Here is a 22,688-nt window from a genome sequence, read left to right on the forward strand (position 1 = left end):
AGAAGAAAGGGAGGGAATTAATGTGTTGCAAGAGGAGTTGAGAAGCAGGCTAGCAGTTCTTAGAAGGGCGGAGCATCTCAGGAAAAAGAGGAGGAAGAAGGAATATGCTAGGACAGGTTTTTTCAGGGACCCTTTTAAGTTTGTTAAAGGATTGTTCAGCCAGGAAAAGGGAGGGCAGCTTAAAGCAGAAAGGTTAGAGGTTGAAGAATATTTGAGAAACACGTATTCAGATTTGGAGAAGAATAGGATAGTAGGTTTCCCACCTGATATCCCTCCATTAGGAGGGATAGAGCATGAGATGGATGTCAGGCCACCTAGGTGGAAGGAAGTTCACGAGGTGGTCAGGCGTGCAAAGGCTTCTTTGGCCCCAGGGCCTAATGGAGTCCCCTACCGGGTTTATAAAAGTGCGCCTGATACCCTTAAATTTTTGTGGAAACAGCTAAGAATAGTTTGGGAAAAACAAATTATACCAAGAGCATGGCGTAGGGCAGGGGGTGTCCTCATTCCTAAGGAGAAGGAGTCTGTGGACCTTAGCCAGTTCCGGATGATTTCTCTCTTGAATGTGGAGGGGAAGATTTTCTTTAGTGTAGTAGCGCAGAGACTAGCTAGCTACTTAGAAAGGAATAGCTTAATAGATACCATGGTGCAGAAGGCAGGAATACCAGGTTTTTCAGGGTGTTTAGAGCATACTAGCATGATCTGGCACCAGATTTAGGCAGCGAAGATTAACGAAAGGGACCTACATGTAATATTTTTAGATCTTGCAAATGCGTTTGGTTCAGTACCGCACAGCCTCATTTGGAGTGCATTTGACTACTTCAGAGTGCCACAGGTAGTTGTTAACTTAGTGAAAGCATATTTTCAGGATATTAGGTTGTGTCTAAGTACAGCAGGTTTCACAACAGGTTGGCAGAGGCTAGAAATAGGCATCATGGCAGGGTGTACAATTTCTCCATTAGCATTTACTATGGCAATGGAAGTAATCATCAGGGCTTATAAGTGGGTGGTAGGTGGAGAGAGACGGCAGAACGGGTTGCATCTTCCACCAGTTAGGGCTTACATGGATGACATGACACTGGTGACCACAACAATGCCATGTACAAAGAGGCTACTAGAGAAGGTAAATAAGAACCTCAAGTGGGCCAGCATGAAAATCAAGCCCAGTAAATCTAGAAGCATCTCGACATGTAGAGGGAAGTTAAGTGATAGGAAGTTTGTCATAGATGATGAGGACATCCCAACAATTAGGGAAAAGTCAGTAAAGAGCTTAGGTAGGTGCTACAATGTAGAGTTGAATGATGAGGAACAGGTGGTGAAATTTAGGAAAGATGTGGCTGAAGGATTGGATAGAATAGATAAATCAGAACTTCCAGGAAAGTTGAAGTTGTGGTGTTTGCAGTTTGGGCTATATCCTAGGTTAATGTGGCCATTGTCAGTTTATGAAATTCCAATATCTGTTGTGGAGAGAATGGAAAGGTCGGTTAGCTCCTACATTAGGAAGTGGTTGGGCGCTCCTAGGTGCCTAAGTAGTGTTGCATTGTATGGAAAAGGGATACTTCAGCTGCCAGTATCTAGTTTAACAGAGGAATTTAAATGTACCAAGGTCAGGACAGAGCTCTTGTTATCTGGGAGTAAGGACGTGGTAGTTAGGAGTGTGGTTCCAAATCCAACCAAGGGGAGGAAGTGGAACCCAAGATCGGCAGTATTCAGAAGAATTCAGAAGGTGTTAAGGATAGGGGCTTAGTAATTCAGTTTGTCCGTGAGGGAGAGAAATACAGAAGGGATAAGTTAGTGAGGAGGCAAGGGTGTGGCCGCCTAGAAGGTGCTTGTGATTGGGAAATGCAAGTAGATTTAGGGGGAAAGCTTGTTGTTCCTCAGGAAATAGTCTGTACCAGGCAGAGGCCTGACTTAGTGTTGTGGTCAGTGAGTCAACAGATAGTTTATTTCATTGAGCTGACAGTTCCTTGGGAAGACTCAGTGGAAGAAGCCTATGAAAGAAAAAAGCTTAGATATGCAGACTTAGGAGCAGAAGCTGAGCAGCGAGGATGGAAGACTAGGAATTGTCCAGTGGAAGTGGGGTGTAGGGGATTCATAGCAAGATCAGCTGTCTCACTCCTGGGGGAACTCGGAGTGCGGGGACAGAGTTTGAGGAAGACAGTGAGGGAAATGTCAGATGAAGCAATTAAATGCAGCCAGTTTATCTATTACAGAAGAAATAATGTCAGCTTGGGGCCAGCAGGGGGAACTACTAAGAAGGGCACATAACTCCTTGAGATCAGGTGGAGAGATCCACTTCCTGTCAGGAGAAATCCAGGAAGAGGAAGTATTTAAGTGTGGGAGTGGCCTATTGGAATCCATTTTGTTTAAGGCCATGCAGCAAGGTGAGTGTGTTTGCTGATCCTGTAAGTCCAGTTAGCTCCTTTAACTTTAGCTTATATTGCAGTTATGCTATGTAGTGTGTGAAATAGAGTATGATGAATGTGACAGGAAAGCTAGTATCAGCATTGCGTCTGCCTGGAACTCGCATGTATGGAGCCTGGGTTTGGTTGAAGTTGGCAGTGCTGTTTGGGCTGAGAAAGCCATGTGTAAGTAAGAAGGAAATCCAGGAAGAGGAAGGTTATTTAAGTGTGGGAGTGGCCTATTTGAATCCATTTTGTTTGAGACCATGCTGCAAAGTGAGTGTGTTTGCTGATCCTGTGAGTTCATTTATCTCCTTTAACTTTAGCTTATATTGTAGTTATGCTATGTAGCGTGTGAAATAGAGTATGGTGAATGTGCTAGTAAAGGTAGTATCAGCATTGCTTCTGCCTGGAGCTCGCATAAACGGAGCCTGGGCTTGGTTGAAGGTGGCAGTGCTGTTTGGGCTGAGATCACTGTCCAGCCTCCTGGAGGTGTCATTGTTGTGAGGGCTCGTCTTGGGGAGGTAGACTGTACAGCCTAACCCGGCGGGGGAGTGTGATAGCCTAACAAGGCTTCCTTCCCTGGGTCTACCTCCTCTGTGGTAGTATAGGTAAGGTAAAGGAGGTTATTGGGTTGGTGTGGGGAGCAGTGAGACCTGGCATTAGGGGAGTGTCTCTGGGACGCCAGAGATCACTGTCCAGCCTCCTGGAGGTGTCGTGGGACTAACTAGATGAAACACCGGTGAAAGGAGGTTCCCACCCGATGACCCCAAAGACATGCTAGTTATCACTGCTCACTGGTCTGTATAGTTAAGCCTTGCCATAATAGCTTATCGTAGGGCTTAGGAGGATTATTCACTGAGTGCTGATCCTTTTTTTTTTTTTTTTTATTAGAGCACAAACTTCTTGTGTTTATTTGAATTGAATTGAACACATGAACACATGAACACATGAACACATTGAACACATGAACACATTGAACACTTGAACACATGAACACATTGAACACTTGAACACATTAACACATGAACACATGAACACATTGAACACATTGAACACATGAACACATTGAACATATTGAACACATGAACACATGAACACATTGAACACATGAACACATTGAACACATTGAACACATGAACACATTGAACACATGAACACATTGAACACATTGAACACACTGAACACATGAACACATGAACACATTGAACATATTGAACACATGAACACATTGAACACACTGAACACATGAACACATTGAACATATTGAACACTTGAACACATGAACACATTGAACACATGAACACATGAACACCTGTGAACCAACTGTAATCTAAAGGTTGCTGTTCTGCTGGCCAGTATCATCTGGCTTAATGAAAGGTGTACGTGGAAGTTGCATGTTGAAAAATTAGAAACAAAATGCAACAAAGTAATTAATTTAATGAGAGCTATATCAGGATATAACTGGGGAGCAGATCAGCAGGCATTAATAGATATATTTAAGGCATTGATGAGATCAGCAGTGGACTATGGATGTTTTGTTCATGGAGCAGCAGCTAAATCACACTTAAACAAAATTGAAAGAATACAAAACAAAGCCTTGAGACTCTGTATTGGTGCAATGAGGACAACTCCAACTAATGCCGTGCTGGTGGAATCAGGTGAAAGCCCACTAGAGTTCAGAAGGGACAAACTCTCATTAGCATATTGGATTCAGTTAAGAGGATGTGGGCATGAAAACATCGCAAGTGTCATAAATGAATGCTGGGAATATAACAGGTTTAACGGAAATGGTTTTGGATGGAAGATAAAAGATAAAATTGAAAAATATGGCATTAAAGAAATTTGTTTTAATTCCCCTTTGCCAATAATTATTGTTCCTCCATGGCGTTTTCCTAAGGTTAAAGTAGGTTTTAGTATTATGAATCTAAAGAAGGATTGGGTGGAAAGGGAAATAGGACATTGTGCAAATCAATACATAAAGAATCATTTTTACAGTTATTTACAAATATTTACTGATGGCTCAACAGATCAAAATGATCGCGTTGGTTCAGGAGTTTACATCCCACTTTTTCAAATTCAACTGAGCAATAACAGATAAATTATGAGTTTATTCAGCAGAGATGATGGCAGTCATTTTTGGCCTTCAGTGGGTGGAGGAGGTGAGACCAGACAGGGTGGTGCTGTGTGGTGACTCTGCAGCAGTGTTACTGAGCTTACAGAATATGAAGTGACTCAGGGAAGATTTAATGTATGAAATTCTTCAGTGTCTGTTCAGAGTTCAGAAAGTGGGGATTGAGGTAGAATTTTTCTGAGTACCTGCCCATGTGGGATTAAAAGGTGATGAGTGTGCAGACAGAGTGGCAAAAAGAGCACTTAGTATGAGACATGTAACTGATATTCCATTTGGAAAAGGTGAAGAAAAAGCACTAATCAAAAAGAAAATATCAGAATTTTGGCAGAAGAAGTGTGATGAGGACAGTCTTCTTCTTCTTACAGAACACAAAGCACAGTCAGAGCACAGAGGTTGAAGGGAAGAGGTTGTTCTATCAAGATTAAGGTTTGATCACACTGGTTTAAATAAGACTTTATTTTTACTGGGAAAAGTAAACTCACCAGTTTGCACACATTGTAATATTATTGAAAATGTTGAACATGTAATTATGTACTGTAGTAAATATAACGAAGAAAGGCTGAGAGAGGCAGGACGGGACTGGAATTTGGCAGGGATACTGGAAACTAAGGGAGATAAGGTGTGGGAGATACAGAGAGAGGTAATAGATTACCTACATAACACTGGTTTGTTTTATAGAATATAGCTGTTGGCGTTTCTTTTTTCTTTACTGTTTTTTTGTTTGTTTTATTTTGTTTTGTTTTGTTTCTTTATTATTTATCCATGATATAATGTCATGTAAAACTAGATCCTGTCCTACAGACCTCCGGTTCAGTAGGTGGCCGTATGTACCTTTAAAGTTGGTATTGCAATCCGCCAGAAAATACGAAGAAGAAGAAGAAGAAGAAGAAGAAGAAGAAGAAGAAGAAGGAGGAGGAGGAGGAGGAGGAGGAGGAGAGTAGCGGAAGTTGCCTTAGTGTTTCCGGGTCTCCCAGACGGAGCGCAGTTAGCATGTGTTAGCATGTGTTAGCATGTTAGCTGAGTGTAAACCAGGACACAAACAGAGTTCAGTCGACTTCAGGATCTTAAACTTTGATCCAAACGGCGGCTCGCGACCATCTGAGTCATCGATAAACCGGAAGTCCCACGGGAGACGGATGTGTGATGTGTTGTTACAGTGCGACATGAAGCTGCGGAGAGAAGCAGGTTGGTTTTCTGTCTCCTGATGGAATAACTCTTCTTTCATATTTGAACCTGACGTCACTGCTGATGACTTCATCAGCTGTGACGTTACAGAGCTGTTCCTCCAAATACAGCTGAATAAAGTCTGATCTAATGTGTCGTATACTGCAGCAGGTATTTCAGGTGCTAAGGACACACAGACAGCTCGAGATGTCCCCTCAGCTTCAGACAGTAAAACTCTACCATTCAGTGAGAGCTCTCTCGTCAGACACAGATTGAACTGGTTTGTGATTTGTTCCACTGCAGGGTCCAAGTTTAAGTTACTGTGACATAACAACACCTAAATATGTCACCGTATTCTTCACAGGGAAACCATTCACTTTGCTTTAGTGGTCATTACACAGGTTTGTTCAAGCTTTGATCACCTCATAGTAGACAAGGAAATAGTGGTGTCGTCCGTGGTGTCATCAGTGGTGTCGTCCGTGGTGTCATCAGTGGTGTCATCAGTGGTGTCATCAGTGGTGTCATCCGTGGTGTCATCAGTGGTGTCATCCGTGGTGTCATCAGTGGTGTCGTCAGTGGTGTCGTCAGTGGTGTCGTCAGTGGTGTCGTCCGTGGTGTCGTCAGTGGTGTCGTCAGTGGTGTCATCAGTGGTGTCATCAGTGGTGTCATCCGTAGTGTCGTCCGTGGTGTCGTCCGTGGTGTCGTCAGTGGTGTCATCAGTGGTGTCATCAGTGGTGTCGTCCGTGGTGTCGTCCGTGGTGTCGTCAGTGGTGTCATCAGTGGTGTCGTCCGTAGTGTCGTCCGTGGTGTCATCCGTAGTGTCGTCCGTGGTGTCGTCCGTGGTGTCGTCCGTGGTGTCGTCAGTGGTGTCGTCAGTGGTGTCATCAGTGGTGTCGTCAGTGGTGTCATCCGTGGTGTCGTCAGTGGTGTCGTCAGTGGTGTCGTCAGTGGTGTCGTCCGTGGTGTCGTCAGTGGTGTCATCCGTGGTGTCGTCAGTGGTGTCGTCAGTGGTGTCGTCAGTGGTGTCGTCCGTGGTGTCATCAGTGGTGTCATCAGTGGTGTCATCAGTGGTGTCATCCGTGGTGTCATCAGTGGTGTCATCCGTGGTGTCATCAGTGGTGTCGTCAGTGGTGTCATCCGTGGTGTCGTCCGTGGTGTCGTCAGTGGTGTCGTCAGTGGTGTCATCAGTGGTGTCGTCAGTGGTGTCGTCAGTGGTGTCATCAGTGGTGTCGTCCGTAGTGTCGTCCGTGGTGTCATCCGTAGTGTCGTCCGTGGTGTCGTCCGTGGTGTCGTCAGTGGTGTCGTCAGTGGTGTCGTCCGTGGTGTCGTCAGTGGTGTCGTCAGTGGTGTCGTCAGTGGTGTCATCCGTGGTGTCGTCAGTGGTGTCGTCAGTGGTGTCGTCAGTGGTGTCGTCCGTGGTGTCGTCAGTGGTGTCGTCAGTGGTGTCATCCGTGGTGTCATCAGTGGTGTCATCCGTGGTGTCATCCGTGGTGTCATCAGTGGTGTCATCAGTGGTGTCATCCGTGGTGTGGTCAGTGGTGTCATCCGTGGTGTCATCAGTGGTGTCATCAGTGGTGTCGTCCGTGGTGTCATCAGTGGTGTCATCAGTGGTGTCGTCCGTGGTGTCATCAGTGGTGTCATCAGTGGTGTCGTCCGTGGTGTCATCAGTGGTCCGTGGTGTTGAAATAAACCTTTTTTAATAATTTGAGTCACAAGAAGGAATAAAAAAGGACTCAGGGGACATCCTTGTCTTATTCCCCGCAGAATGTCAAATCTCGGGGTTGTACTGTCGGCTAGCTTAAAGAGGCGACAGATAGGATTCGGGGTTTTTTAGCTTGGTGCCACCTAGCGTCAGCGGTGTTGCGTCGCACTGTGGCAACAACCAAATTGAGCGTGGGGATCAGAGATAATGAATAAAATGCAGGCTGTAAAGCCACCAGTATACCTCTATGTATATGTAGAATGAGAAGGTGTGTCGACACTCTACTAAATAAATGAGTAAAGAGACCGAGCAACAATTATCAGATTTATCTGAAGAAAAAACAAATAGTAATGCAAATAATTATAGCAGAATGCACAGTACCAGTACAAACAGCTCACAGTAAATGATACCAATATGTACAGTATCAGTACAAACAACAGTAGACACAGTGGAATTATACCAGTATGCACATGTAAACAGTCCCCATTCTAGAATAAACGCTACCGTGTGGAAACCATGCGGCCGGTTGGAGCTCAAATTGAATGGGAAACAAAGTCCAGTGTTCACTTAGCTGGGCGTAACTTAGCTGGGCGATGTCCGTGGATAGCTGCCTCCGTGAGAAGAGAACAGAAGGAAGGGAGGGGGGTATCACTGTCCGAGGGCTGCCGTAGAATGGCAACCAGGATGTCAGCCGACCAACACTCGCTACCCGCTCCCTGGTTGCGGCGATTTGCGATGCTGGCCAGCTAGGAATGAACTAGCAGCCAGTACAGTACAGTCCTCTCTGGTCTAGCTAACATTTAGCCGTGTTACTTACTGATCCATTAGAAAGAAAGCTAGCTGGACATGGGTTTTGAAGCCTCTTTGGTCACGGAGCTCCCTCCATCTCTTGAACGCCTGACTGAGGTTTACTCTTGTTTTTCCTCTTCTTTTATCACTCTCCTTTTTGCTCTTCTTTGCCTCCTCACACAGAGGAGCTCCTTTTCTTTTGCTAGGCCGTTTTTCACTTGTCTCCAAACTTTGTCCGTCTGCCATTGTGCTCGTGACTCAACTATCTCATGCCCAACTCCTCATAAGGACCAGCTCCAGTCCCTGATTGGCTGACCGACCAGTTTCACAATACATGACGCGTTTCCTGCCGTAAAGCAGATTTTTTCTGTGAAATTTCGGCACCAGTGGCAGAAGCTTATTGCAAAGATTGCAAAGCCACTAAGTAACCTATGTAAACACTGATAGTCTGATTTTATTGTGGACACTACCCTGTGCAACCCACATTATTTTCATCATGAGATATATTGGCAAAAATGCTGTCTGTTGCCTCTTTAACAGAGCTGTTACACCCAATATACAGTGTTTTAACCGCTTTCGGAAAATGGCTTCAAAACTAGTTTTAAACATAAATTGGTGACTTATCGTATCAAATGCTTTGTAAAAATCAAACTATCATCCAGTATATATTCATTATAATCAGTCATATCTAGTATTAATCGTACATTATTACATATGTTTCTCCCAGGCACAAAACCAGATTGTTCTTGGTCAATAATATCATCTAATCCTGATTTTAATCTTTTAGCAAAGACCATGGCAAATATCTTTGCATCGTTATTTAACAGACTAAGTGGTCTCCAGTTCTCAATACTCAGTTTATCTTTTTTTGGTTTAGGGATCAATTTAATAAAACCTTGACGAAGAGTTGGCTTCTTCAAATACAGCAACTAAAAATGGAGCTAATGTCTCACTAAAGTCTTTATAAAATTCACATATTAACGCATCATTCCCGGGAGATTTGCCAATACATTTTTGTACCTCTGTTAAACTAACCCTCAGGTCACACGCAGTTTTAAAGCCGTCATCAATACCTTTAATGTCCTTTTCAATATCTTTAAGAAATAAATCAGTGTTGTCTTCATTTTCAATGTCAGCATCATATAATTTCTGGTAGAAATCAGCTATTTACTGGGAAATATATTTTTCATCTTGACATACCTGGTTATTAATTTTAAGTTTACAGAGAGATGATAACTCAAAGCTCCTTTTCCTCAGACATTTTGTCCAGTTCGAGTTGTAACACTCACGATTCTTTCAGTTTTTCTCCAGACAGGCTTAATGTCTCTGATAGTATTATTTTTGTAATTATCTGATTGTCTTTCTCTATTTGCTTTAGCATTTTTTCCCAGATGCAATAGCTAACTTTTTAATGTCATATTTTATTGATTCCCAATATTTTCCAAAACTGTTAAGTGAATTTGATTGCCTCCAGTGTTTTTCAGTTATTTTTTGGACTTCATTTTTTAATTGCGTATTTTGTAATAATGTTTTATTCAGTTTCCAGTAATCTGTATAGAGTTATAATTGCTGCCATATTGACCTGAATTGTGACAGCCTGATGAGACTCCACTTTATCATCTGTGTCTGAGGAGATCAGCCAGAAGTCTATACGAGATTGTTGAGATCTGTCCTTATTACTCCAGGTATATACACTGCCTGGCCAAAAAAAAAGTCGCCACCTGGATTTAACTAAGCAAATAGGTACGAGCCTCCTATTGGATAATTACTGCATGGGCGATTATCTTTCAGTTGGCAACAAGTTATTTAACCCCAACTGGTGCAATGAGTTGCTTCTCATTTCCTAAACAACCATGTCGAAAGACACATCCCGTGGTCGTGGAAAAGATGTTAGTCTGTTTGAGAAGGGTCAAATCATTGGCATGCATCAAGCAGAGAAAACATTAAGGAGATTGCAGAAACTACTAAAATTGGGTTAAGAACTGTCCAACACATTATTAAAAACTGGAAGGATAGTGGGGACCCATCGTCTTCGAGGAAGAAATGTGGCCGGAAAAAAATCCTCAATGATCGTGATCGGCGATCACTTAAACGTGTGGTGAGATCAAATCGAAGAAAAACAACAGTAGAACTCAGGGCTATGTTTAATAGTGAAAGTAAGAGCATTTCCACACGCACAATGTGAAGGGAACTCAAGGGATTGGGACTGAACAGCTGTGTAGCCTTAAGAAAACCACTAATCAGTGAGGCTAACCGGAAAAAAAGGCTTCAGTTTGCTAGGGAGCATAAAGATTGGACTCTGGAGCAATGGAAGAAGGTCATGTGGTCTGATGAGTCCAGATTTACCCTGTTCCAGAGTGATGGGCGCATCAGGGTAAGAAGAGAGGCAGATGAAGTGATGCACCCATCATGCCTAGTGCCTACTGTACAAGCCTGTGGGGGCAGTGTTATGATCTGGGGTTGCTGCAGTTGGTCAGGTCTAGGTTCAGCAACAGTATGTGCTCAAAGAATGAGGTCAGCTGACTACCTGAATATACTGAATGACCAGGTTATTCCATCAATGGATTTTTTCTTCCCTGATGGCACGGGCATATTCCAAGATGACAATGCCAGGATTCATCGGGCTCAAATTGTGAAAGACTGGTTCAGGGAGCATGAGACATCATTTTCACACATGGATTGGCCTCCACAGAGTCCAGACCTTAACCCCATTGAGAATCTTTGGGATGTGCTGGAGAAGGCTTTGCGCAGCAGTCAGACTCTACCATCATCAATGCAAGATCTTGGTGAAAAATTAATGCAACACTGGATGGAAATAAATCTTGTGACATTGCAGAAGCTTATCGAAACAATGCCACAGCGAATGTGTGCTGTAATCAAAGCTAAAGGCGGTCCAACGAAATATTAGAGTGTATGACCTTTTTTTCTGGTGGTGACTTTTTTTTTGGCCAGGCAGTGTATATTTTGGTTTGGCTTTCTCTGCCTCCAGATATCAATAAGACCCATCCTGCCACAAATATTCCCTAAACCAGTCATTACTCTGTCCTTAGGAGGCCTCTGTCCAAGTTTTCATCCATCACTGTATTAAACTCTCCTCCCCATAATATCTTTGCTGTAGGAACAACTGGTTCATTTTGTTTTCTATTGCTGAGAATGTAACAGCATTATTTTGTTTATTGTTGGAGGCGTATATATTTATAATGATAAGCTGAGAATGGTCAACATCTACCAGAAGGATTATCCATCTACCATTTGTATCTGAGAGGTGATTGATAATATTGCCTTTAAATTTCCCTGTAATATAGCGACCCCTGCTGACCTGTTACTGCCGAAGGAAAACCACACCACTGACTCCAAAATGACACACCTGCTTCTGAAGCATGAGTTTCTTGGATAAAATAAAAATCTGCACTTTTATTCTGGCTATATAAAAATAAACATTTTCTCTTCAGTTGATTTCTAATACCCCTGGCATTGACAGATAGAACACAACTTTTCATCAAAACAACTAAGAATGAAAAGTAAAGACACTCAGAATCCTCTCTGAGGATTTGAGGAGTACTGTTGCGTCTGCGACAGACCAGGACATTCATATTTTAAAGGGCTTATTGGAAGTTTAATTTAAATCATTGATGTCGGCTGGACTACCCAGGCTTTACCAGGGATCATCAGAAGAGGCACTAGTTAATATCATAACAGAAAAAGTACCTTTAAATTCAATTAACCCTTATAAACTACATTCATTTAAAGCCTTTGCCTAATAAGCCGACACAGTCTGATGTAACAGAATAAACGGCCTGATACAGCAGATGTTTTATCACCTACGTGTTGCTCACTGTCACTTTTCTTCCATCGATGTAAGCAGCTTGACCTCTGATCCCTGCTCTCTTCCCCTCCTTCCTCGCCTGCTCAACCACCGGCCATAGTTTGTTCTGGGCGTCCTGGACTTCTTGTGTCAGGTCTTCTATTATTCATATCTTTCTTTCTTTGAGCAAGGCAGATGTTTTGGCATCTTTCCAGATCTTGTCCCTGTGAGACCGCGACAAGAACTGGACAATGATCCCAGCGGCTGGAGCTCGCCTCCCCGGAGCAGGGACTAGGGTTGGGTACCGTTCATAATTGAACCGATACGGTAACGGTATCTGGAATTCGGTACCGGTACCAAATGGTACCTTATTTCGGTACTTTTTAACCCTATGGGCCCTAGGCGTTTTTGGGGTATTTTTACTGCCTTTACTTTTAAGCTCATATCACAGTCATTATAAAGGCTACATACACATGCTATATCTTGTTTTTTTTAGGACAATGTGGGCTAACCATCATTTCGTGTCCTTCTATGTGCCTGTATTTTATATTAATTTTTGTATCAATGAAAAAAACAAAACAAATCTGTGTTACTAAATTCTTACATTTTTACATGTATCTCACCATAGACAGTTGGAAGTTGACATATTCTGCCATATATGAAGAGGGGAGACTCTCTGGAATCTGGCAATATAAGAACCATGATGCTGGGACATTCTGTCACTTCACAGCTGTCCAAAACATGTGGTTTGTGCCAGGCGGACATGATTGCCAGTCTTTTTTCATTATTGCAAGAAATTCCATTGACTCATTCACAAGTCAAACATGTGTTTTATCTGAAAGAAACATGCAATATTTACATCTAAGATCATAGAAAAACAGTCAACCAAGTGCAATGATGTCCTCCAAGATAATATTTGCCACTTTGTTTGCAGTAAACAAAGTTTGTTGTTGTTTTTCAGTTTCAGGTATATATTGGGGGGGCATTTTGGGCATTGGTGGGGGGGGCACGTGTCCCCCTCAATGTATATGGTGACTACGGCCCTGTCAGCATGCATAATTAGGCTGCAGTTGTCTGGGTGCGCAAAGGTGAAGTGGCTGGTCTTGTCATACAAAGTTTGATGGAGTGTCAACTGGACAATATGGAGATATTTGCATCTTGAAAGCTGGACTACAAATGTGGATAGACAGGGAGAAACACACGCAAGCCTAAGACGTGGTAAGATATGATATTCCTCACTATATGAAGTGACTGATAACAAGATCTGTATAATGGGTTGTAAAGAAATTCATCAAGTTTTTATATTGTAGACAATCAATCTCTATTTACAGCGTGATGGGATGACAGCACAATGATGTGTGGTATCACTGGAAAGCTCCTGCACTTTCACGTGATATGCGTGGTATTTCTGTGCAACCCTGCATTGGCAAGTAATCCATCCAAGAGTAATGTGTGTGCAAAGCTGTATGAAAGCTCTGTTATACATAATTTTATTGTAATTTTATCAAGTTTTTTCGCTGTGAAAACATTGGAATGCCGACAAGTGCTTGGCCTTGTCGGAAAGCTACAATTCTGCTGTTTCCGCTGATATGCGTGGCTTCTTGCTATGACGCACAGTCGTGGAGAAAATCCACAGAGAAGAACAGGTGTGAATTTGGACGCACTATGCGTCGTTCGGGCCCATAGTCTAAACTTCTCAGTTTCAACATATTATTGAGAACATTTAGGAACAGTGCTGCACGTTAACTTTTGTCTGCACATTGTTTTTGTCACCATTGTTGCTGAGTCTGAGGTGCGAGTCATGCGCTCTCACTCCGCCTCCACCTCAGGTACCGAAATTTGGCACCGTTTCATTTTAAGTGAATCGGTACTCGGTAGTACCGACGTGAATCGGTACCAACTACAAAAAGTACAGAGTTTCGGTACCCAACCCTAGCAGGGACCTAGTCTGTGAGCGATGTCCACCGAGAGGTTCAGTTGGTCGGCGATGTCGGGGGAGACCTGGCTGAAAAGGTCAATGATGATCCTCTCTCTCCTGGTCATTCAGGGACCCCGGCAACTCGGAGATTCCATCTTCTCTTGTAGGTGTCCAGGTCGTTTCACGGAGTGCAGTGTTTTCTCTCTCCGGAGTTTCAGCTCTGGTTTGGAGAGTCTCAGCTTGTTTGGTTACATCTTCCACCTGTTTCCCGGGAATTCAAGAGAGTCTGTGACACTTTTTAAAGTGTCTGTCTTTAACTGTTGTTTCCACTGACAGGAGCCGTCTGAGAGACTCTTCTTGCATCTTCTCAATTCTTTCCATGACTGACAGCAGAAGTGAATTAGTCAAAGGCTGTTCGTCCCGCTCCCCAGTCAGTGTCTTTGGTTTCTTACTTGGTCTCTTTAAAGTCTCTGGAGAAGACTCTGAAGATGGCTCTTGATTGAGTAGCTCATCCATGACTCCCAGCTGGGTCTTCAAGGATTTACAAGCATATGTGTGCATATTATCATAGAGCTCCATATTCGTGTCCATAAAGTAGTCCAACACACACACACATACAAAATAGACCGACCTCGTTGTCAGTCAGCTGGCTGTTAGCTCGGTGAAGGTGGAAAGGTGAGGAAGACGCCACTCTTAAATCAATCCTTGCCTTTGTTTAGCCGGTTGGGTAGGCTCATCAAGCCCTTAGGCGAGGTTAAACTGTTCAGAGAACGTAACTTCCACTCGTCATGTCGCAGAGGTGCACGCTGCCATCTCACCTGCAGAACGCCATTTTCCCCATGCCACGGGAACACCAATGTTCTCAATCGGCGGTCTTAGACTTCTGTTAACATGAGATTATAAGACTGAAATTTACCCGTAAAATTAGCACATTTTCATAAACAAGCGCTGCTGGCCTGAAAAATGGTGCACAAACATGATTTTTCACCAGCTAGTTATTCCATCTGGAATAACAAGAGTGTTCTATGTAAAAACAAACCATTGTATTATTAAAAATGGGTTGAAATGGTATTGTATTAGTTAAACAACTTGTAAATGCTGAGGGACAGTTACTAACGTATGATGAATTCCTCTCTAAGTTCAGGCTGCCAGTTACGCCAAAGGAATATGCAGTGATCTGTGATGCTGCACTGAGGAGTGCACTGCAGCTGCTTAGAGGATCAACTGTTGAGGTCTCTATGACTGACCCACTCAGCAGTGTTTGTTCCTCGGAGTAAATGACATCACCAAGAATAAATGTTGGAATAAAGTCATCAGAAACGTCATGCTTATTCAGTGTAGTGCACCGTGTACATTTAACCCTGCCTCTTGCCCACTGTCAGCTGGGATAGGCTCCTTCCTGCTTTTCCTTAATGTGTCTCTGTTTCCTGTTTGGTGCAGATGTCCACCAGCTGTTGGTGGTTAAAGAAAAGTTTCCTCCTGAGCAGCAGGACCAGGATGACCCAGAGCCCGGAGGAGGACCAGGATCAGACAGGAAGTCAGAGACCAGAGAACCTCCGTCAGTTCCTGTCGGTGATTCCAGACGTAGTGCTGCAGAGAAACCACTCAGCTGCTCTGAGTGTGGGAGGAGATTTAAGCAGAGGGGACACCTGAAGCAACACTTGAAAACTCACACAGGAGAGAAACCGTTCAGCTGCTCCGTCTGTCGGGAGTCATTTGCTCAGAGAGTCGGGTTACAGACACACATGAGGACTCACAAAGGAGTGAAACCACTCAGCTGCTCTTGGACTTCCTGCCTTAGACACCATCAGTGTGGACAATATGAACCAACCAGATACCGCCTCCTGCTGCCCCGCCCCCCCACTGATGGTAGGATGTGGACCGTAGAGCCTCAGTCATGTTCAAACTATCTGAATCCTAAAATGGCCGACAGCAGAGGGTGGAGCTCCTCTGATGTGTGGGCGTGTCCTGAAGCCGAGACTGAGGTCATCATTGATGGTTGGGAGGAGACCAGAGAGCCTCAGACAGGTGAGACTGCTAACAGCTAACTGCTAAAAGCTACCAGCTTAAAGCTAACTACTAACAGCTAATAGCTAACTGCTAACAGCTAATTCAAGCTCTAAACACTTCACTTTGTAACCTCTGTGAGCTGCTGGTTGTGTCCCCTGGCTGCTTAGAGGTAGCTATACCTAGTTGCTTTCTACTAACAGCTAAAAACAACTAGCTTACTGTTAACAGCTAACTGCGGACAGCTAATAAATAACTGCCATCAACTAACTGCTAACAGCTAACATAAATTCTAACAGTTAATAAGTAACTGCTAACAGTTAATGAATAACAGCTAATAATACTGATAACTAGCTGCTAAGCTGGAGAGTTTTTAAGGACTTACTAGAGCTACCTGATAATAGAGAGTTACAGTAATCCAGCCTTGAGGTAACAAAAGCGTGGACCAATTTTTCTGCATCTTTTCGGGTCAGGATAGGCCTAATTTTCACAATATTACGCAGATGAAAAAATGTAGTCCGTGAGGTTTGTTTAAAATGAGAATTGAAAGACAAATCTTGATCAAATATTGCTCCGATGTTTCTTACGGTAGTGCTAGAGGCCAGAGCAATGCCCTCTAGAGCATTGCTCTTAAAAGAAGCTAGTTTGCTTAATGTTTTTAAAAAGAAGCTAGCTTACATTATATTTTTAAAAGAAGCTATCTTGTAATGTCATTAAAAGATGCTAGCTTGTTAAATACTTTTAAAAGAAGCTAGCACACTAAATATATTTAAAAGTATTAGTATTATTAGTATTTAAAATGTTTTTGTTTGTTTTTTTTTTTTTTCAGATTATTTTTGTGGGCTTTTTGCCTTTAATGACAGGACAGAGAGTGAAATGAGGAGACAGAGAGAGAGTGGGGCAGCAAAGGGCCACGAGCCGGATTCCAACCCACGACCGCTGCAGCGAGGCAATACATTATCCACTACGCTACCGATGCCCCCACACTAAATGTTTTTAAAAGAAGCTAGCTTGTAGATATTTTTAAAAGAAGCTAGCTCACATAATATTTTTAGAAGAAGCTAGCTTGTTAATGTTTTAAAAGAAGTTAGCTTACTAAATATTTTTAAAAGAAGCTAGCTCGTTAATATTTTTAAAAGAAGCTAGGTCGTTAATGTTTTTAAAAGAAGCTAGCTTGCAAAATGTTTTTAAAATAAGTTAGCTTGCTGAATCTGACTAGCTTAAGGTTAGTAATCGTAGCCACGCCTACCGCTACTGCAGAGATGTCGGGGGCCCAGGTCAATCCAACTGGGTGGAGCCGTGGCCTCAACGGTTTTAGGGTGGCCACCATTTAGGATATCTAGATGTCTTCCACATATATGAACATTCTCTACTTCCTGTTTCCTGCAGATGTCCAGCAGCTGTTGGTGAGTCAGGAACAGGTCCCCCCTCAGCAGCTGGACTGGAGCTCCAGTGACGATGATGAAGACAAACCTTTGTCCTCACAGCTTCATCTGAGACAGCAGATGGAGATAGAAGCTCATGGACAAGACTGTGGAGGACCAGGACCAGCAGGGAGTCAGAGACTCATGTGGATTTCCTGCCTCAGACACCATCAGTGTGGAGGGTCCAAACGCAGCAGGTACCGCCTCCTGCTGCCCCGCCCCCCCACTGATGGTTGGATTTGGACCGTAGAGCCTCTGTCAGATTTAAACTCTCTGAATCCTAAAATTGCCGACAGCAGAGGGCGGAGCTCCTCTGATATGTGGGCGTGTCCTGAAGCTGAGACTGAGGTCATCATTGATGGTTGGGAGGAGACCAGAGAGCCTCAGACAGGTGAGACCTACCTGTGTGGGTAGGAGAGTCCTACCTAGGAGACATTATCTGCTACCTAGGACACTAGGTAGCAGATAATGTCTCCTAGGTAGCAGATAAAACAAAACCATTGAAAAACTGTTGCTTTAACATCAGAGGAATATTATTTAAATATCGAATGAATATTAAGAAAACGTCTGAAAAAATGTTAGTAAAATGTCCAAAAAATATATTTATAAAAGAAAAAATGCTGATGAAATGTCAGAAAAATATAAAAAAAAATGTCTGGAAAGGTGTTGATAAAACATCAGACGAATATTGTTAAAATGTCTAAAAATAATGACAAAAAGTTTGAAAACATGTTACTGAAATGACACAAAAGTATTTAATAAATGTCCAAAAAATGTGATAAAATTGTTTTTTTAAAAAGTCTGAAAAATGCTAATAAAATGTCCAAAAAATTGTTGATAAAATATCCCAAATAAACTGACAAATGTCCAAAAAAATGCTGATAAAATGTCTGAAAAATGGTTTAAAAAAAAGTCTGAAAACATGTTGATGACATTTTCCTTCCCCAATTTTTTTTAAATGTCCAAAAATTGTTGCTAAAATGTCAGAGGAATATTATTAAAATGTCTGATGAATATTGATAAAGAGTTTGACAAAATGTTAATAAAATGTCCCAAAAAAAATTTATCAAAGAAAAAATGCTGATGAAATGTCAGAAAAATATATCTGGAAGAGTATTGATAAAACATCAGATGAATATTGTTGAAATGTCTAAGAAGTAGTAACAAAAAGTATGAAAAAAATGTTACTAGAATGTCACAAAAATATTTAAAAAATGACCAAAAACAAATGTTTATTGTCCAAATTTATTTATGTTTTTTTAAATGTCTGCAAAATATTAACAAAAGGTCTGAAAGTTAATAAAGTTAATAAATGTCCAAAAAGAAAAAAAAATGCTGATGAAATGTCAGATAAATATCAAAGAAATGTATGGAAAGGTGTTGATAAAACATCAGAGAAATATTATTGAAACATCCTCGAAATATTAATAAAATGTCTGAAGAAATGCGGGTTATAGCAAAAAGTCTATATTGATAAGATGTGTCTGTCTGTGTTTCAGTTTTACCCTCAGACATCCAGGAAGTGATGGTGGGTGCAGAGGTCCAGCAGCTGTTGGTGGTTAAAGAAGAGGTTCCCCCTGAGCAGCAGGAGTGGAGCTCCAGTGTGGACCAGGAGGACCCAGAGCCCCCACACATTAAAGAGGAAGAGGAGGAACTGTGGAGCAGTCAGGAGGGAGAGCAGCTTCAAGGGCTGGAGGAGGCTGATATCACCAAGTTCACATTCACTCCTGTCCCTGTGAAGAGTGAAGATGATGAAGAGAAACCTCAGTCTGAGGGACACCACTGTGGAGGACCAGGACCAGGACCAGGACTAGACAGGAACTCACATCCAGATCCAGATTTAGAACCAGATACCAAGGACGAGAAGCCTGACGATTCTTTAGTAGGTGAAATACGACTGGTGTCTGGAGACTCTTCTGAAGCTGAGACTGATGACAGTGATGATTGGACGGAGAGCAGAGACCCTCAGTCAGGGTTCTGTTGGTGACTGAAGATGTTGCGCTGCAGAGAGAAACTCCTGTTAATGACTTCATCTCCTCAGTTCGTCGTCTCTGATCCCTTGGTTTTATTTTACCAACATATCAGATGATAAACCGTCCTGTCATTACACTCACAAATGATCCTGACATCATCGTTTGTCCCTGATCCTCTTTTGGTCTGTTGATGATTCTCTCGTCCACATGTCAGGACAGACACGTCCCTCTGGTTTATAAAGAATCCAACTGAGAGCGGCTCAACAAGACCACCATGACACAGCTCATTCAGGGAACAGGTACTATATTGTGGGGACACGGACACAGATTGGTTTATAACAACATGCAAGAGGTGGCGTCTTCCTATCAATCCCAAAAAGACAGAGGTCATAGAGTTCAGAAAACCAGGTATGAAAAGAAATTTAGTTTGGGTCATAACGATCTTAAAATCACAGAGAAGTATAAAAACCTTAATGAACACGTCATGTTCACAGGTCAATCAATCAATCAATCAATCAATTTTATTTATAAAGCCCAATATCACAAATCACAATTTGCCTCACAGGGCTTTACAGCATATGACATCCCTCTGTCCTTATGACCCTCACAGCTGATCAGGAAAAACTCCCCAAAAACCCTTTAACGGGGAAAAAAACGGTAGAAACCTCAGGAAGAGCAACTGAGGAGGGATCCCTCTTCCAGGACGGACAGACGTGCAATAGATGTCGTACAGAACAGATCAGCATAATAAATTAACAGTAATCCATATGACACAATGAGACAGAAAGAGAGAGAGAGAGATGCAGGTAATGACAGTAGCTTACAACAACATTAATGAAAGTAATAATATTATAGTTATAGTTCTGGCTACTGTGGTACAATATGTTGAAAGTATGTATTAATATCTGACAGTATACTTGTGTGACAATAATCATATGTGTATAATAACAGTAGAAGTATGACTAATGACTAATGATGGCAGCAGCAGCAGGAGGCATCTGGCAGGACCACGGCAGCAGCACAACCACACACGTCACGCTGTCCAGGCACCGCTGTGATATGAGTTAATCTGAGAGACAGTGGAGCACAAAGGCTCCGGAGAAGAAGCCGAGTTAGTGACGAGAGAGTGAGAGAGACAGACAGACAGACAGAGACAGAGAGAGAGACTCCCGGACCGTAACAGGAAGATGATTCCACAGGAGAGGAGCCTGATAGCTGAAGGCTCTGGCTCCTGATCTACTTTTGGAGACTTTAGGGACCACGAGTAACCCTGCGTTCTCAGAGCGCAGTGTTCTGGTGGGATAATATGGCACTATGAGCTCTCTAAGATATGACGGAGCTTGACCATTTAGAGCTTTATAAGTTAACAGTAGGATTTTAAATTCAATTCTGGATTTTACAGGGAGCCAGTGCAGAGAAGCTAAAACAGGAGAAATATGATCTTGTTTCTTAGTTCCTGTTAGTACACGTGCTGCTGCATTCTGAATTAGCTGGAGAGTTTTTAAGGACTTACTAGAGCTACCTGATAATAGAGAGTTACAGTAATCCAGCCTTGAGGTAACAAAAGCGTGGACCAATTTTTCTGCATCTTTTCGGGTCAGGATAGGCCTAATTTTCACAATATTACGCAGATGAAAAAATGCAGTCCGTGAGGTTTGTTTTAAATGAGAATTAAAAGACAAATCTTGATCAAATATTACTCCGAGGTTTCTTACGGTAGTGCTAGAGGCCAGAGCAATGCCATCTAGAGAAACTATGTCATCAGATAAAGAGTCTCTGAGCTGTTTGGGGCCAAGAACAATAATTTCAGTTTTGTCTGAATTTAACATCAGGAAATTGGTGCTCATCCAAGTTTTTATGTCTTTAAGGCAGTTATGGAGTTTAGTTAATTGATTATTTTCTTCTGGCTTCATAGATAAATACAACTGAGTATCATCCGCATAACAATGGAAATTTATAGAGTGATTTCTAATGATGTTACCTAAAGGAAGCATATATAGAGTAAATAGGATTGGTCCGAGCACAGAACCTTGCGGAACTCCAAAACAAACTTTGGTACGTAAGGATGATTCATTATGAACGTCAACAAACTGAAAACGATCAGATAAATAAGATTTAAACCAGCTTAGTGCAGAACCTTTTAGGCCAATTAAGTGATCCAGTCTCTGCAGTAGAATTTGATGGTCAATTGTGTCAAACGCCGCACTAAGATCTAATAAAACAAGTACAGAGACGAGTCCTTTGTCTGAAGCAATCAGAAGGTCATTTGTAATTTTAACTAGTGCTGTCTCAGTGCTATGATGCACTCTAAATCCTGACTGAAATTCCTCAAATAAATTATTATCATGGAGAAAATCACACAGCTGGTCTGCGACTACTTTCTCAAGGATCTTTGACATAAAGGGAAGATTAGATATTGGTCTATAGTTGGCTAACACCTCTGGATCCAGGGTGGGCTTTTTTAGTAGAGGTTTAATTACAGCTACCTTAAAAGACTGTGGTACATAGCCTGTTAATAAGGATATATTGATCATATCTAATATATGAGTGTTAACTAAAGGAAAGACCTCCTTAAGTAGCCTAGTTGGGATGGGGTCTAAGAGACACGTTGATGATTTAGGTGAAGAAATCATTGCTGTCAATTCTTGAAGAGAAATTGGGGAGAAGCAATCTAAATATATATTAGATTCTACAGCTGTGTTTGAGGTTAGATAGGTAGGCCTACCATCTGAGGGCAGGAGGTCATGAATTTTGCCTCTAATAGTTAGAATTTTGTCATTAAAAAAGATCATAAAGTCATTACTCTGTGTGAAGCGAGTGGCGAGTGGTGCAAGTTTGGCGTCTTGCAACACAGATATGTAGGCCTATCCGAAAACATCTACAGGAGCAGCACTGTGATTCCTCAGGTAAGCACGGTGGATTGGGGTACTTCCATTGAGTTTGCTGGCATTTCAACTAACACGAATATTTCTGCTGGTTTCACGACTGTGGGGGACACGACGATACGGACGGTGGCCGGTACCGGGAGAGGAGAAAGGAGTGGGCGGGCTGCCAGAGACTGCTTACCAGGTGTAGAGGCTGGGTGCTCTGGAAGAGGTCCCAAAGAGATTGCGGCTGGTGCAGCTGTCAGCCTCAGCTTGAGTAGCAGTCTCGGCGGGGAGGCAGCGGTTGAACTGGCGGGTTGTCCGTGGAGCAATCTTGGACAGATGGTGACTGAAACGACTTGACACTCGGAGGATAACGTTAATCACCGGAATGTGGTAACTGGAGTGCGAGCAAATAGGCCTAATCGGCGCATCAATAAAGCAATAATCATGATTCACAATGTGAATGTGATCTGGGAAGGTAAGTCCTCAAGAAAACAACTTAAACA

At 42.5% G+C, this 22,688-nt stretch overlaps 1 protein-coding gene across 1 annotated transcript; it reads left to right on the top strand.

Annotated features, from left to right (window-relative positions):
- The first annotated feature begins 5,456 nt into the window (after positions 1-5,456).
- LOC117264011 (uncharacterized) lies at positions 5,457-21,673 on the top strand. Its single transcript, XM_033637802.2, has 4 exons — positions 5,457-5,718; positions 15,352-15,939; positions 17,308-17,733; positions 18,842-21,673. The coding sequence occupies exons 1-4, from the start codon at positions 5,544-5,546 to the stop codon at positions 19,327-19,329; spliced, it is 1,677 nt and encodes a 558-aa protein (XP_033493693.2). The 5' UTR covers positions 5,457-5,543; the 3' UTR covers positions 19,330-21,673.
- The last annotated feature ends 1,015 nt before the right edge of the window (positions 21,674-22,688 follow it).

This window comes from Epinephelus lanceolatus, chromosome 16, assembly GCF_041903045.1.
Source record: "Epinephelus lanceolatus isolate andai-2023 chromosome 16, ASM4190304v1, whole genome shotgun sequence".
Taxonomy (NCBI): Eukaryota; Metazoa; Chordata; class Actinopteri; order Perciformes; family Serranidae; genus Epinephelus; species Epinephelus lanceolatus.

Excerpts from the sequence above, each read along its gene's own strand:
- LOC117264011 (XM_033637802.2), top strand. The coding sequence starts at position 5,544 with ATGTTAGCTGAGTGTAAACCAGGACACAAACAGAGTTCAGTCGACTTC. Across the intron at positions 15,940-17,307 it reads GACCAGAGAGCCTCAGACAG|ATGTCCAGCAGCTGTTGGTG; the intron begins GTGAGACTGCTA and ends TGTTTCCTGCAG. Across the intron at positions 17,734-18,841 it reads GACCAGAGAGCCTCAGACAG|TTTTACCCTCAGACATCCAG; the intron begins GTGAGACCTACC and ends TCTGTGTTTCAG.